The 15417-nt window shown below is 38.7% G+C and overlaps 1 protein-coding gene across 2 annotated transcripts in view; it reads left to right on the forward strand.

The window, feature by feature from the left end:
• pappa2 (pappalysin 2) overlaps nt 1-15417 on the forward strand; it is a 312855-nt gene that overhangs the window by 79137 nt on the left and 218301 nt on the right. For both annotated transcript variants that reach the window (XM_060931153.1, XM_060931162.1), the window contains exon 4: nt 5470-5763. In XM_060931153.1, coding sequence (XP_060787136.1) covers nt 5470-5763 — 294 coding nt within the window. The remainder of the gene's footprint in view (nt 1-5469; nt 5764-15417) is intronic.

Here is a 15417-nt window from a genome sequence, read left to right on the forward strand (position 1 = left end):
ACCAAATTATTCTGTCGGCTTGAAGTTACCTCTCTTTGTCCATACAAGTCGAACCCATTCATTCCACAAGTGACCTGCTGACTTTGGGGTATAATGGATCAAAATTCCACTTTTTTCTTGGCTACACTTGAACAGCCTTGAATGACACACCTCTTAGGAGGCATGCTTTGGTTTTAGTTTTGTTGTGGAATAAAAAAAAATTGATAAGAATGTGCTACATTTTGCAAAGCAGACAAAGCCAGAAATGCCGCAAACTTTCAAGCGTTGCACCTATGAACTCACTTCCTTTGAATTAACACTAACTTATCAGGAACACATTGTGTAATGGTGGACTCAAAGAGCCAAACTTTACCAGTTAAATAGAACATGTTCTCAGTCTCGTATTAAAAGATAAATTAGACAGTAAACTATTTAACATGTCTAGCTTTATAAGGTATAATTTCCAGGGGTGATGTCATTTTTCTAAGACTAGCACTTTAATTGTTTGACCTCATTACTAGCCCTAAATTGCCCCTGTCCCAACTTTTTTGGAATGTGTTGCAGACCTGTGTAGGTACAGTCTGTCTAAGAACTTAAACAGCCCATCTCTTTAAGAAACCACATTTCCCATCAACCAACTTCCGCGTTGACCTACGTCACGCCTGGGCGGGATTTCCAACGTCACATCCTCCATGAAAGCATAAGGAACTGAGCAACGCTTCCTTCTTTCTCTTTGGTTCTAGGACTAGGATCCGTAGGCATAAAGAGACACTATCTCCTCGGCTCTGTGAACCACGCGGTAACAGACAAAGGAGACATCTGCTCTCAGAGCATCCACGATTCAGCGCGATTTTTGTTTACCTTTGGCCACGGTAAAAATCCAGAATCGCGCGATTTTTAGACTCAGACTAAGTTACAACCGGTTTTATTCATTATAAGTACGTACGACTGCAGCCCAAGCAGTTAATTTAAGGTTAGAAGCAACCGGATCCTTCTAATTAATTCTCTGTGCACATTGTCTGATCAGAGACTTTCTTTTCATCACGAGCAACCACGCGTCGGACCAAGAAATTCTCTGTGCTTCACGGAGGCCTCCACAATGGTGAAACTCCAAAAGTCTCGGAACATCTCATAATCTCGCGTAGAGACGAGATACTGAAGTAAGAGACTGGCATTTTTTGGGCACAAAACCTAGTCTTAGGAATTAGCTTTTATGAAGCAGTGTGAATTTAAACTCAGGAACTGTTTAAGTGTGCACACTGATTTTTGTGTTCCATAATTGTTCTATTTTGTTTTGATCTCTCAGTTTTTTTTAATAGATAAGTTTTGCATGCTTTCTTCTATTCCTTCCTAACACTCTTAATTTCATTCTTACACATATTTGACCTTATCAAGATTTCAGTGGTTTTAGTAATGCTATAAGCTGGTGAAATTAGCCTACAGCTAATTCTTTTGTCTCATTAGCATCCAGGGCTAATTGTATTGTCTCAAGGGATCACAAGGCCTCCACCACGTGGAGTTAGCTACACAAAGCTAATCTTTTGTCTCCAACATGTGGTCATCCTCCCCCACACCTTAGATAACATTCCTTTGTTCTTAACTCCACAAGGTAGGATCCTTGGGCCTTAGCTAGCCACATACGGCTAATTCTTTTGTCTTAGCAACCAAAGCTAACTCCCTTGTTTACTTAGGCCACATCCACACGACAACGGCAACGTGATGTTATTTAAAAAAAAATATCGCCTCCAAATGGGCAACGATCAGTAGAAATCAGGTCCATATGGCAACGCAACGCTTGCTGAAAACGATGCAATACACATGCCACACCTCTAGGGGCGCTGTAAGACGGTCCCTTCGGACACACCAGAACAACCCATACGAAAAAGAACAGTAAAGAACTTATAAGAGTTTACCACTGTCTTAGTAGTAAATCCTTATAAATAAATATATATGCCATGTATGATTTACTCCTGAAAGTGGCCCATTTTGCATTTTCCTCATACAAATTTTTTATGAAAATCTAGTATGTATGAAGTGAACATTGTGCATGGTTTTTACAGATAATGTGTATGATGAATTTACACTGTCTTTGTATGCTTCATGTAATGTTTGTAGTTTTAAATTATATTTTACAGTTTAAAATGTACATGCCTTTTATATGTAAATTTACATATAAAAGGCATATACATTTTAAACTGTAAAATATAATTTAAAACTACAAACATTACATGAAGCATACAAAGACAGTATAAATTCATCATACACATTATCTGTAAAAACCATGCACAATGTTCACTTCATACATACTAGATTTTCATAAAAAATTTGTATGAGGAAAATGCAAAATGGGCCACTTTCAGGAGTAAATCATACATGGCATATATATTTATTTATAAATCATTATAAGGATTTATCCTTATATTTATAAGGATTTACTACTAAGACAGTGGTAAACTCATAAGTTCTTTACTGTTCTTTTTCGTATGGGAATAGAAGTAAGGACGCATGCGCATAAACTATTATGCGCGAGACTTCATATTAGCCACAAAGTCAGGAAAATCTGTTCGTAAAATTACATTATAATGACCAAATACAATGAAAAGTATTTTTCCAGTCTCACCTGTGAAAGGTAATCCCATGTGATCTCATTTGGACGGTAAACCTGTTGGTACAGTTAAACGCAGCTAATCTTTATTCTCCGCTTTGACCTTTCCAATATGGCGGCGAGGATGACGTACGCGGAAGGCGGCGTCTTTAATGGTCCGGAATAAATTGAATACTACACGTTGATGGATTAATTTGCTGTTTCTCACCTGTGAAAGGTAATCCCATGTGATCTCCTTTGGACGGTAAACCTGTTGGTACAGTTAAACGCAGCTAATCTTTATTCTCCGCTTTGACCTTTCCAAAATGGCGACGAGGATGACGTACGCGGAAGGCGGCGTCTTTAATTGTCCGGAATAAATTGAATGATACACGTTGATGGATTAATTTGCTTTTCTACGCCCTTTTTTGAGGAATGTATTGTAGGACTTAAACCATCATCTGAAGAGGTGAGATCGCTCCTTTTTTCCCCTTATTTTTGCTGGCGGGATTGACTCTGCCCTAAGGGCTATTCTCTCTCTCTCACTTTGCACCAGGCATTACACAATAAATATTCACAGTGAAAATATTTTGTAAGCGCGTTTCATGAACCAAGTTATAGGATTTCTTGACAACTCGCATCGCATCGCAATGAGATCATTGGCACTACTGGTGTTAAGAATCAGACCATTTTATAAATGAATATTTTGCTGTAGAGCTGCAGTGTTTGTACAATTGCATGTTTTTGCTTCACTATTACTGTCACTATTCTGCTTCTTGCCTTACTACTGTGAACTAACACTGAACATAATAATAATAATAATAATAATAATAATAATAATAATATCCAAGCTCGTGTTTCACTCTCACTAGTGCTCTGTAAGGCTTTTTCCTGGTGATATTCGTTACACTTCTACCTGGCGTGAAGCACTCACAGTCATGTGGTTGTGACATCATCGTAAACAAATCCGTTTTACTCATCCAGACGACTTCACAACGGCAACGTTGCCAGATCTTTCCACTCTGGAACCCGTTCTCAAAAAGATTGCGTTTTGGGCACCCAAAACACCGGTGCCGTGTGGACGCCAGGCCTAAACGATAAGCAATTGTATCGGAGTCACCTGAATCCGCTGCCGTGTGGACAGGGCCTTAGAAACACGTGGTTAACTCCCCCCCCACACACACACACCTAGCCAGCATTCAAAGCTAACTCCTTTGTGGTAGGCCAGAAGGCCTTACACACACACTACATGTTTCATGTTTAATCTCCTTTTAATACACACACACACACACACACACGTACATACCTCACTGTTTGCTGAAGATTTCAACCGTTTATGCTTACTTATATGTATATATCTGCTGACATTATTCATTTTATCTTTGTTATAATAAAATCAGTTAATTATTGAAACTGTTTTATTTGTTGTTCCAATACTTTTGAAATCGCCCAAATCTCAAAAGAATTCTAAGGTGCATATGAGTTATGTAATATGGTAAGTGATCATAATAATTTGGAATATACTATAATTTAGCTGTTTGGTAATTTATTATTAAGCACCAAAATTAATGGTATTAATTAATGAGACTGATCCAATGAGACTGATTCCATGAGTGATTTAATGATATGAGACTGATTTAATGACAATAATTAATGAGACTGATTTAATGAGATTGATCACTTAATTACCAAATGCACCTACACCTGAAATGTCTCATCTCATCTCATTATCTCTAGCCGCTTTATCCTTCTACAGGGTCGCAGGCAAGCTGGAGCCTATCCCAGCTGACTACGGGCGAAAGGCGGGGTACACCCTGGACAAGTCGCCAGGTCATCGCAGGGCTGACACACAGACAGACAACCATTCACACTCACATTCACACCTACGGTCAATTTAGAGTCACCAGTTAACCTAACCTGCATGTCTTTGGACTGTGGGGGAAACCGGAGCACCCGGAGGAAACCCACGCGGACCTGAAATGTACGAATGGATATATATATATATATGAACAAATGCAAGTTGACAGACAAAAAAAAATATCTTGGGTTCATTCTGTCTGCAATGAAATACAACTCAAAGTAAATTTTGAAATCACTGATTTCCTTTTAGATAGATAGATACCTCATTTTCATGAAGGCTGCCTATAATTCTATAGGACAGTGTGTATCTTCAGTTCATACTCACCATTTGTTTTCCTAATATAAACATTCCATTCTGATCCAGAAATCTCTACATAGAACAGTTACTGTCTGTAGTGGACATAAAAGAAGGATAATGATTGAGATTAGGTACTTAGAAACTGGTAGGCTTTGGCAAGTTCCCTTTTCTTATTTGAATCCAGATCAATCACCTGATTATTTGCAAAAAGGATCCTGAGGTCTTGTACCTGGAAAGAAAGTCAAACTGATGCCCTAAACAACTTATATAAAATCATACCAAAGCAATGATGGACTAATCTGCTGCTCTAACCACAAATGATGTGCGTCTACCAGACATATCTGGCCAAGCTTGATTCCAGTCTTTGTTTCTGCAAAACAGTGAAATTTCTTAAATATCACTGTCTCTTTCTCTCAAAGTTAGTGGACTCAAATGGCTTGTCTGTGGTTGCAAAATTTTCCTGAAGGGCTTTTACAGATGTTCATGCAAATCCTATTCCATTTTTAATTGGTCATAAAATAGCTGCTTGGCCTTCAATAATATAACACCATCCATTTTACTTAAAAACTATTCCAATTATGTAAATAATTTCAGAAGTTTAAATCAAAGTTATTTTAAATGGCTGAATGTTTATCTGCATGTTAAGCAACTATAAATATAAATATTAGTTTGTTCTTTTTATTACAATATTGAATATGAAAATTAAAATGTGTCTTCTTAATCACTTTGAATATACTGTCTTTTCTAGGTGGAATGATACTGAACCCATCCTATTTTGGCACGTTTGGTCACAACAATACAATGATCCATGAGATGGGCCACATTTTTGGACTATACCATGTCTTCAAGGGGGTGAGCGAACGTGAGTCATGTGATGACCCATGTCAGGAGACCACAGCATCCATGGAAACTGGAGATTTCTGTGCTGACACGGCTCCAACCCCGAAGTCAAAAGCATGCAAAGACCCTGGCTTGGTCAATGACACCTGTGGATCTATGCACTATCATAATACACCCTATAACAACTATATGAGCTATACAGGTAAATAGGGCTAAAGGGCTTGTGCTACAAATTTTATAATATGTACTCAGGCATTTATAATTCATATTTCTAAAAAGAAATTTGTAGATTCTTTATAAAGATGCTTTGTAGGCTGTGTTACATTTCCTTTACACCTGCTATCAGGAAGTTCCTTGATCTTGTTAAGATGCTTTGTGTGGCATTTTTTTAATTAAATTTTTTTAACATGCATTACTAAGTAGAGAACAGAATACGAGGGTGAAGCATGGCTACACAGCCTCAAGTCTTGTTGTGATAACTAAGCTTATAACAATTACTAAAATTACTTCATTACATAGATATAATGACATGACTTTGGGCTTTGGCACATGTTACTGACGACTGAATACCAAGAACAGCTGATTCAGGAACAATATCTTTCCTTCAGCTAAAACAAAATTTTAATTTTAATAACCAGGTCATTTTACTTCACTAAAATAGTCACATGATGTTTTGCAAATTGTTTAAATTGCACATAGTTTGCATGTCTTATCCTACCTTAAAGATTAACAAAACTCAAAAGTAAACTACTTTATTCTGACAGATAATGTCCATACAAGATATGTTTGAATGTTCACTTGTTCATATTTGTACCTGTATACTGTGTATAGATTTTATTTTAAAGAAAAACAATGTACCTAGGCGCTGAAATCTTACTCTCTCCGAGGTTCATATACAGTGGTGCTTGAAAATTTGTGAACCCTTTAAAATGTTCTATATTTCTGCATAAATATGACCTAAAACATCATCATATTTTCACACAAGTCCTAATAGTAGATAAAGAGAACCAATGAGACAAAAATATTACACTTGGTCATTTATTCATTGAGGAAAATGATCCAATATTACATATCTGTGAGTGGCAAAAGTATGTGAACCTTTGCTCTCAGTATTTGGTGTGACCCCCTTGTGCAGCAATAACTGTAACTAAACGTTTCCGGTAACCGTTGATCAGTCCTGCACACTGGCTTGGAGGAATTTTAGCCCATTCCTCCGTACAGAACAGCTTCAACTCTGGGATGTTGGTGGGTTTCCTCACATGAACTGCTCGCTTCAGGTCCTTCCACAACATTTCGATTGGATTAAGGTCAGGACTTTGACTTGGCCATTCCAAAACATTAAATTTATTCTTCTTTAACCATTCTTTGGTAGAACGACTTGTGTGCTTAGGGTTGTTGTCTTGCTGCATGACCCACCTTCTCTTGAGATTCAGTTCATGGACAGATGTCCTGACATTTTCCTTTCAAATTTGCTGGTGTAATTCAGAATTCATTGTTCCATCAATGATGGCAAGCCGTCCTGGCCCAGATGCAGCAAAACAGGCCCAAACCATGATACTACCACCACCATGTTTCACAGATGGGATAAGGTTCTTATGCTAGAATGCAATGTTTTCCTTTCTCCAAACATAATGCTTCTCATTTAAACCAAAAAGTTTTATTTTGGTCTCATCTGTCCACAAAACATTTTTCCAATAGCCTTCTGGCTTGTCCACGCGATCTTTAGCAAACTGCAGACGAGCAGCAATGTTCTTTTTGGAGAGCAGTGTCTTTCTCTTTGCAACCCTGCATTGCACACCATTGTTGTTCAGTGTTCTCCTGATGGTGGACTCATGAACATTAGCCAATGTGAGAGAGGCCTTCAGTTGCTTAGAAGTTACCCTGGCATCCTTTCTGACCTCGCCGACTATTACACGCCTTGCTCTTGGAATGATCTTTGTTGGTCGACCACTCCTGGGGAGGGTAACAATGGTCTTGAATTTCCTCCATTTGTACACAGTCTGTCTGACTGTGGATTGGTGGAGTCCAAACTCTTTAGAGATGGTTTTGTAACCTTTTCCAGCCTGATGAGCATCAGCAATGCTTTTTCTGAGGTCCTCAGAAATCTCCTTTGTTCGTGCCATGATACACTTCCACAAACATGTGTTGTGAAGATCAGACTTTGATAGATCCCTGTTCTTTAAATAAAACAGGGTGCCTACTCACACCTGATTGTTATCCCATTGATTGAAAACACCCGACTCTAATTTCACCTTAAAATTAATTGCTAATCCTAGAGATTCACATACTTTTGCCACTCACAGATATGTCTGTGAAGATTCTCAGTCATCCAGGTCATGGTAAACAGTGGGTAGTAAAAGAGAGCAACTGGACTTGCTTGAAGATTCTTGAAGATGTTTCACCTCTCATCTGAAAGGCTTCTTCAGTTCTGTCTGACTGGTAGGGAGCATCAGATATTTATCCTCTCATGGATGAAAAGCTCATCTAAGGTGTCATTGAGTCATCCTGTTGGTGTGGGTCACTGGGGGCTGGTTGTGAATGGCCTCGAAAATTGTTAGGATGATCAATGGATTGCCCATTAGGGTGATCAATGTAATGCTGATTTTCTCTGTCCTCCTGTGAGTCACTCACTACGTTTACATGCACATAGAGAGAATCGAATTTCTGCTGTTGCTTGACTGAAATCGAAGTTCAAAATGCCATGTATACACCTTAATTCGGCTGAAATTGAACCGAACTTGATTTCTCGGAATCGAGCTACACGACCTAGTTTATGCGATTTCTGCCGAGCTACTTTGTGCATGTATACCCTATCGAGCTAGTTGTCGAGCTACTTCTGGAAGTGACGAGTGACGAGACCACAAGCGGGAAACACAACAGCCTCGGTCGGCATGACAACGAATCATGACAACGGCATGAATCTTTTCTTTTTGTGGCATTGTTTGCACTGTTAAAATTTAGCTCACTTACTGTATCACCAAATACATCTGTACAGCTGTTGCATAGCTGTGAATTGTGTACATAAACAAGTCATTGTATTTGTGTGAATTGTGTACATAAACAAGTCATTGTATTTGTGTGTGTGTGTGTGTGTGTGTGTATGTCCAACATCTGAAGAATGTCAATAAAAACAAAACAATTGAACTTTTTGTGTGTTTATTAAGACATAAGTTAAATTGTAAGCAAAAAAAAAAAAAAAATTTGTAAGCAAAAAATGGACTTTAGAAAAATATTATTGTGCAAAATAAGTTGTCTTACAAAACAGTGGTCTGCGCCGGACAGTTTGTAGCCATAGTCTGTTAGAGCAAGCCTAACAGCTTGAACACGGAACTGCTAGTGTTGCCAGATTGGGGGTTTTAAGTGCATTTTAGCGGATTTGAACATGTTTTGGGCTGGAAAACATCAGCAGTATCTGGCAACACTATAGCTCTTCTTCATGACGACAACCGGAAGTGTACCAACACTATGGGGCGTGTAGCACCACGTGTGGCTCGGGTGCACAATGCACCTTGCACAATAGCCCGATTTCACTTGTGCATGTAGGATTGGATTTCTCTGGCACCCCTGCTGGGACCCTTTGCTCGATTACCAACAGCAGCTCGATTTGGACGTGCATGTAAACGTAGTCACTGAAAACAGCTGGGTTTTGGTGTGCATTCAGTTGTCTGGGAAGTGTGCCAAGGACTGCATTGTAGGTGTCTGATATATGATGTCTTAGACCCCCACCTCTGTTCAGTGATGGCCGTTCCAGGTTGACAAAAATGGCTTCTTTAACTCCTGGCTCATACCAATGATCCTCTCTGGCTAAAATGTGTACGTTGCAATCCTGAAATGAGTGTCCTTTGTTGATAAGATGAAGGTGGACAGCAGAGTCCTGGCCTGAGGAACTGGCTCTCCTGTGTTGAGCCATGCGCCTGTGAAGCGGTTGTTTTGTTTCCCCAATATATGAGTCCATGCATTCCTCACTGCACTGAATGGCATACACTATGTTGTCCTGTTTGTGTCTGGGTATTCTGTCCTTAGGGTAGACCAGTTTCTGCTTCAGAGTGTTACTGGGTCTGAAATGTACCAGAATGTTGTGTTTGTAGAAGATCCTCCTGAGTTTCTCAGATAGACCAGAAATGTAGGGAATGACAATGTTCTTGCATTTGTTCCTGTTATCCTCCTTGTCCATTCTGTTCGTATGATCGTTGGTATGAGCGAGGAGTTAAAGAAGCCATTTTTGTCAACCTGGAATGGCCATCACTGAACAGAGGTGGGGGTCTAAGACATCATTTATCAGCCACCTACAATGCAGTCCTTGGCACACTTCCCAGACAACTGAATGCACACCAAAACCCAGCTGTTTTCAGTGACTCACAGGAGGACAGAGAGAATCAGCATTCCATTGATCACCCTAACGGGCAATCCATTGATCATCCTAACGACTCTCGAGGCCATTCACAACCAGCCCCCAGTGACCCACACTAACAGGATGACTCAATGACACCTTAGATGAGCTTTTCATCCATGAGAGGATAAATACCTGATGCTCCCTACCAGTCAGACAGAACTGAAGAAGCCTTTCGGATGAGAGGTGAAACATCTTCAAGAATCTTCAAGCAAGTCCAGTTGTTCTCTTTTACCACCCACTGTTCACTCACAGATATGTAATATTGGATCATTTTCCTCAATAAATAAATGACCAAGTATAATATTTTTGTCTCATTTGTTCAACTCGGTTCTCTTTATCTACTTTTAGGACTTGTGTGAAAATCTGATGTTGTTTTAGGTCATATTTATGCAGAAATATAGAAAATTCTAAAGGATTCACAAACTTTCAAGCACCACTGTATCATGCTCTAAGTACAAAGTACCCAAGAGGATCTGAGATTGTGATGTCACTTACATGCTACATTACTTACCGAGGCTACTGGATCTAGTGGATACGTTGCTTCTAAATTGTTGTAAACAACCCTGAAGATGCCCAAGTGTCAAGTGTTTGGGTGTAAAAAATAAGTTTGATCATTGAAGCAGTGAATAGATACACACGCACATGCACACACTCATGCACAGCCTTCGTGAGCCTTTTGCTGTCTATAAATGCTCCATTGCTGTCTTATTTATTTATTTAAAAAACTTTTTCTTTGTATTTTTTTGTGACATGCTTTTATTTGTTTTAATTTACTGAGAAGTGATATTTTTAGATGGCAAGAATCACATTGCTATGGCAACAGAATTGGTTACTAGGATCTGTATCAGCACTGCGTATGCATTATCTAGCCAAGTAAGATTCAGACTTCATAAAAATGAAGTCTGTTGATTCACATTTTTTGAATGCCATTAAAAATTACATGCCTACAGAAACTTTCTGATTAGATTTTTAGAATTAGAAGGGTTTATTAGTCACATAGATTTTCACTGAGCTCTAATGTATTTCTTTGCTTCAACCCTTCTGAAGCAGTGAAAACACATGCATACATGTATGTATACACACACAAACACCAGTGTTGTAGTCACTAAACCTCAAATCCGAGTCCAGTCTTGAGTCCCCAGTGTTCAAGTCCCAGTCAAGTCCAAGTCGTTAAAAAAAAAAATTGAGTCGAGTCGACTACTGATCCGACTCAAGTCCACTATTGATCTGAGTCAAGTCTGACACTCCAATCGCACCATTTGACGGTGACTGTTTTAACGCTATTAACATTAGTTTGTTCCTGAACATGACATATGAACAGGTGAATGTGATTCTCTTTGTCAGGAGTGTGAAGTATTCTGTCAGAGATGATTGGGAGATGGATGCAAGTGCAGAAGGTGTGTTATTAATACAAGTGAAGACAGGTAAACAATCCAGAATGGGAGGCAAAATCGTAAAACGGTGAAATAAGCAATAGGTCGAGCGAGGCACAAATAGGCTATGGTAGAGTCAGCAGAATCAAAGATGAGAAACAGGAAATCAGGGATCAGGAAACCAAACAAGGAAATAAGGCTCAGTAATGTGTCAGCAACACAACTCAATACTTCGCAAATTAAGTGTGTTTTTACAGTTTTTTATACAGGCGTGCTGATTGCGCCTTAATCCTGTGCAGGTGTGAGTCGTTTATGGTGCATGCGCGAGAGTCTGTTTGGCATGCACACTGTCCGGAGCGTGCCCGAGAATCTGTCTGATGCACGTGCCAAGGCGCACAGGTGTGACACTCTTGCACAAAATTAATACAAGATTAATGTAGCTATAAATATGCCAAATTATGGCATATTACAAAAAAAAAAACTAAAGAAAAAAAAATCTGAGTCCTTGTCTCCAATTTACGAGTCCTAATGCAGTTAATGCACGAGTCTGAGTCATCAATGCTCAAGTCCAAGTCAAGTCATGAGTCCTTAAAATTAGGGCACGAGTCGGACTCAAGTCCGAGTCCTGGACTTGAGTACTACAAGCCTGCAAGAGAGCAGTGGCACCTGTTTTTTTTTTGTATAGAATTAGAAGCCTTTATTTGATGGCTCTGTGTTATGAAGGTAAACGATGTACAAGTGAGCTGGTTATTTAACAGGCAGATATCCGATTTCAGTGCAAATGGTTGCCTCCAGGTAAGCCTGTTTTTAGCAATACCATAACTTTTAAAATGGATAAAATGCTGTTATCAAGTTTTATTTTTAATTTAAACATGTTTAGGGCACATCAGAGCACTTGCCATGATTGGCAAACAGCGTTTATTTTGGGTTTTTGTTTGACTTTAATCAGCATCTGAGCAATTCCAGCGTTATGGACGTGACACTTGAACTCAAAATGGCAACAAATGACCCAGTGCATGTTTTATTGTCTCCCAGTATTTAAACAGGTGTTGCATATTTTAAGGCTGTACCATACTGGAGAAGTGATAGAACAAGAACAATTCCCATAGTACATCTAGGGCATGCCAGAAAATGCCAATAAAAGATGCGTTATGGATGTGACAGAAAAAGTATCACTTTTCTTGGGTGACTGTACATTTTTATCAAACTCTGTGAAATTGTAAACCTAATGTCGAAATGGAGATATCCATTTGATAGAGGGGTCCAAGGTGAATATTAAAAAAATCTTTGTTTAAAATATTTTGTATTTCATGCAGAGTTTCGGAAGGAAAAGTCAGCGTTATGGATGTGACGAAATTCCGTTATGGATGTGACGCGTCTGAAATAGACATGGCATATGTTTAGAAAATCAGCAATTTAACCACCATAACCCTTTGAAAAACTCTCTAAATATCAGCTAAAACTATCAAAGTTCTTAATATTTAGGATGGCTATTGTTTTGCTGTTTTGTGGATTTTAGCATACATTTCTGTGGCTTGTGGCAATAATATAGAACTGTACATGATCAAAGTTGATTTTAGCTTGGGGTTTACATTATAAGAAAAAGACTGACAGTGACATATTAGGTTGGTTACAAATTGGTTCAACTTATTCACATCTGTAAAATACAGGCCTAGGTGATATCTCTGGGAGTGGTTTTGATGTATTACATGTTGCTTTATTTTTGCATGGTGAGGTTGACATTTACATGGAATTGCCCACCTTTTGTCTTGTGCTGCACACTTGACTATTGCATTGTCCTGCTTTGTTTCATATGTAAGCTGCACCAAACGTGAACACACTTGTGAATTTTAAAGCTTGACTGGTGAGATACAACTCCAATTCCAAGAAACTTGGGAAGCTGTGTAAAACGTAAATAAAAATAGAATGCAGTGATTTGCAAATCATGGAAAAGCTCTATTTAATTGAAGATAGTAGAAAGGCAACATATAAAATGTTGAAGCTGATAAAATTTTATTGTTTGTGGAAAAAAAAATGCTCACTTTGAATTTGATACCAGGAACACATTTCAAAAAAGATGGGACAGGGTAACAAAAGACTAGAAAACTTGTGTAATGTAAAATACAAAAATAAAACAAACAAAAAAACCCTAACTGGGTTCATTGGCTACAGGTCAGTAAGAGGATTATGTTTAAAAAGAGCATCAAAGAGAGGCAGAGTCTCTCAGCAATAAAGATGGGGAGGGGTTCACCACTCCTTTGAAAGACTGCATGGGGAAAATAGTGAAACAATTTCAGAATTCATTGTTAAATTTTACTGTCCTCAATGTAAAATTGCAAAGAACTTGTGGATCACATCTATGACATAAAATATTAAAAAATTCAAGGAATCCAGAGAAATCTCAGTATACAAGAGACAAGGCTGAAAACCAAACAGTGGATGCCTGTGATCTTGGGGCCCTGAGGCAACATTGCATTAAACACAAATAATTCTGAATGGGCTAAGGATCACTTCTGAAAACCATCATCTGTGAACATGGTGCATCACTGCATTCACAAATGCAAATTAACACACTATAAAGTGGATATTATTAAAAAAAAAAAGTGTATACACCCCATTAAAATGACAAGTTTTTCCTGATGTAAAAAAAATGAGACCAAGATAATTTCAAAACTTTTCCCACCTTTAATGTGACGTACAACTCAATCGAAAACAAAAATTGAGGAAAAAAAATAAAAACATACAATAAGCTGGTTGCGTAAGTGTGCATACCCTTAAACTAATACTTTGTTGAAGCACCTTTTGATTTAATTACAACATTCAGTCTTTTTGGGTAGGAGTCTATCAGACTGCTACATCTAGACTTGGCAAGATTTGCCCACTCTCCTTTGCAAAAGCACTCCAAATCTGTCAGATTTCAAGGGCATCTCTTGTGTACAGCCCTCTTCAGGTCACCCCACAGATTTTCCATTGGATTTAGGTCTGGGCTCTGGCTGGACCATTCCAAAACTTTTTTAGGGTCATTGTTATGCTGAAAGATGAAATTCCTCTTCATCTTTCTAGCAGACACCTGAAGGTTTTGGGCCAAAATTGACTGGTATTTAGAACTGTTCATAATTCCCTCCACCTTGACTAAAGCCCCTGTTCCAGCTGAAGAAAAAACAACCCCAAAACATGATGCTGCCACCACCATGCTTCACCATAGGTATGGTGTTCTTTTTGGTGATGTGCAATGTTGTTTTGCATTGGAATTGTGGCCAAAAAGTTCAACCTTGGTTTTATCAGACCATAACACATTTTCCTACAGGCTTCTGGGAGAAGGTTTTTTTTTTCTTCAAAATTTAGCCAGGCCTGGATGTTTTTCTTTGACACTACCCCATAGTCCAGACATATGAAGAATACAGAAGATGGTGGTCACATGTAGTACATAACCAATACTTACCAGAAATTCCTGCAGTTCCTTCAGCGTTGCTGTAGGCCTCTTGGCAGTCTCCCTAACCAGCTTTTGTCTTGTCCTTTCATCAATTTTGGAGGGACATCCAGTTCTCGGTAATGTCTCCGTTGTCCCATATTTTCTCCACTTCTTGATGACAGTAAAGACAGTGCTCCATGGTATATCTAATGCCATGGAATGTTTTTTTGTACCCTTCTCCTGACATACCTTTCAATAATGAGATCCCTTTGATGCTTTGTAAGCTCTCTGCAAACCATGGCTTTTGCTGGAGGATGCAACTGAGTAAACGTCTGAACTTTATTTGGGGTTAATCAGAGTCATTTTAATTGATGTCAGGTGTGTACCCAAAAAGGCTGAATGCTGTAATTAAATCAAAAGGTGCTTCAACAAAAGTATTTGTTACAAATGGCAAGCTGAGGTGAAGTGAGGACCCAAGAGCAGACTCAGAAAACAGGCAGTGTTTAAAGAATTTTTTTAAATGAAGTAAATGGCAGAAAGGCAAAAGGTACAGTAGGGCTCAGGCAAAAGTCGGTAGTCAAAAAACAGGCCAGGAGGTCAAAACACAGAGGAGCAGGTAGACACAATCAGGGACCAAAAAAAAAAAAAAAAGGACAGAAAAGTCTTCACAAAAACTGA

Source organism: Neoarius graeffei, chromosome 1 (genome assembly GCF_027579695.1).
Source record: "Neoarius graeffei isolate fNeoGra1 chromosome 1, fNeoGra1.pri, whole genome shotgun sequence".
Classification (NCBI taxonomy): domain Eukaryota; kingdom Metazoa; phylum Chordata; class Actinopteri; order Siluriformes; family Ariidae; genus Neoarius; species Neoarius graeffei.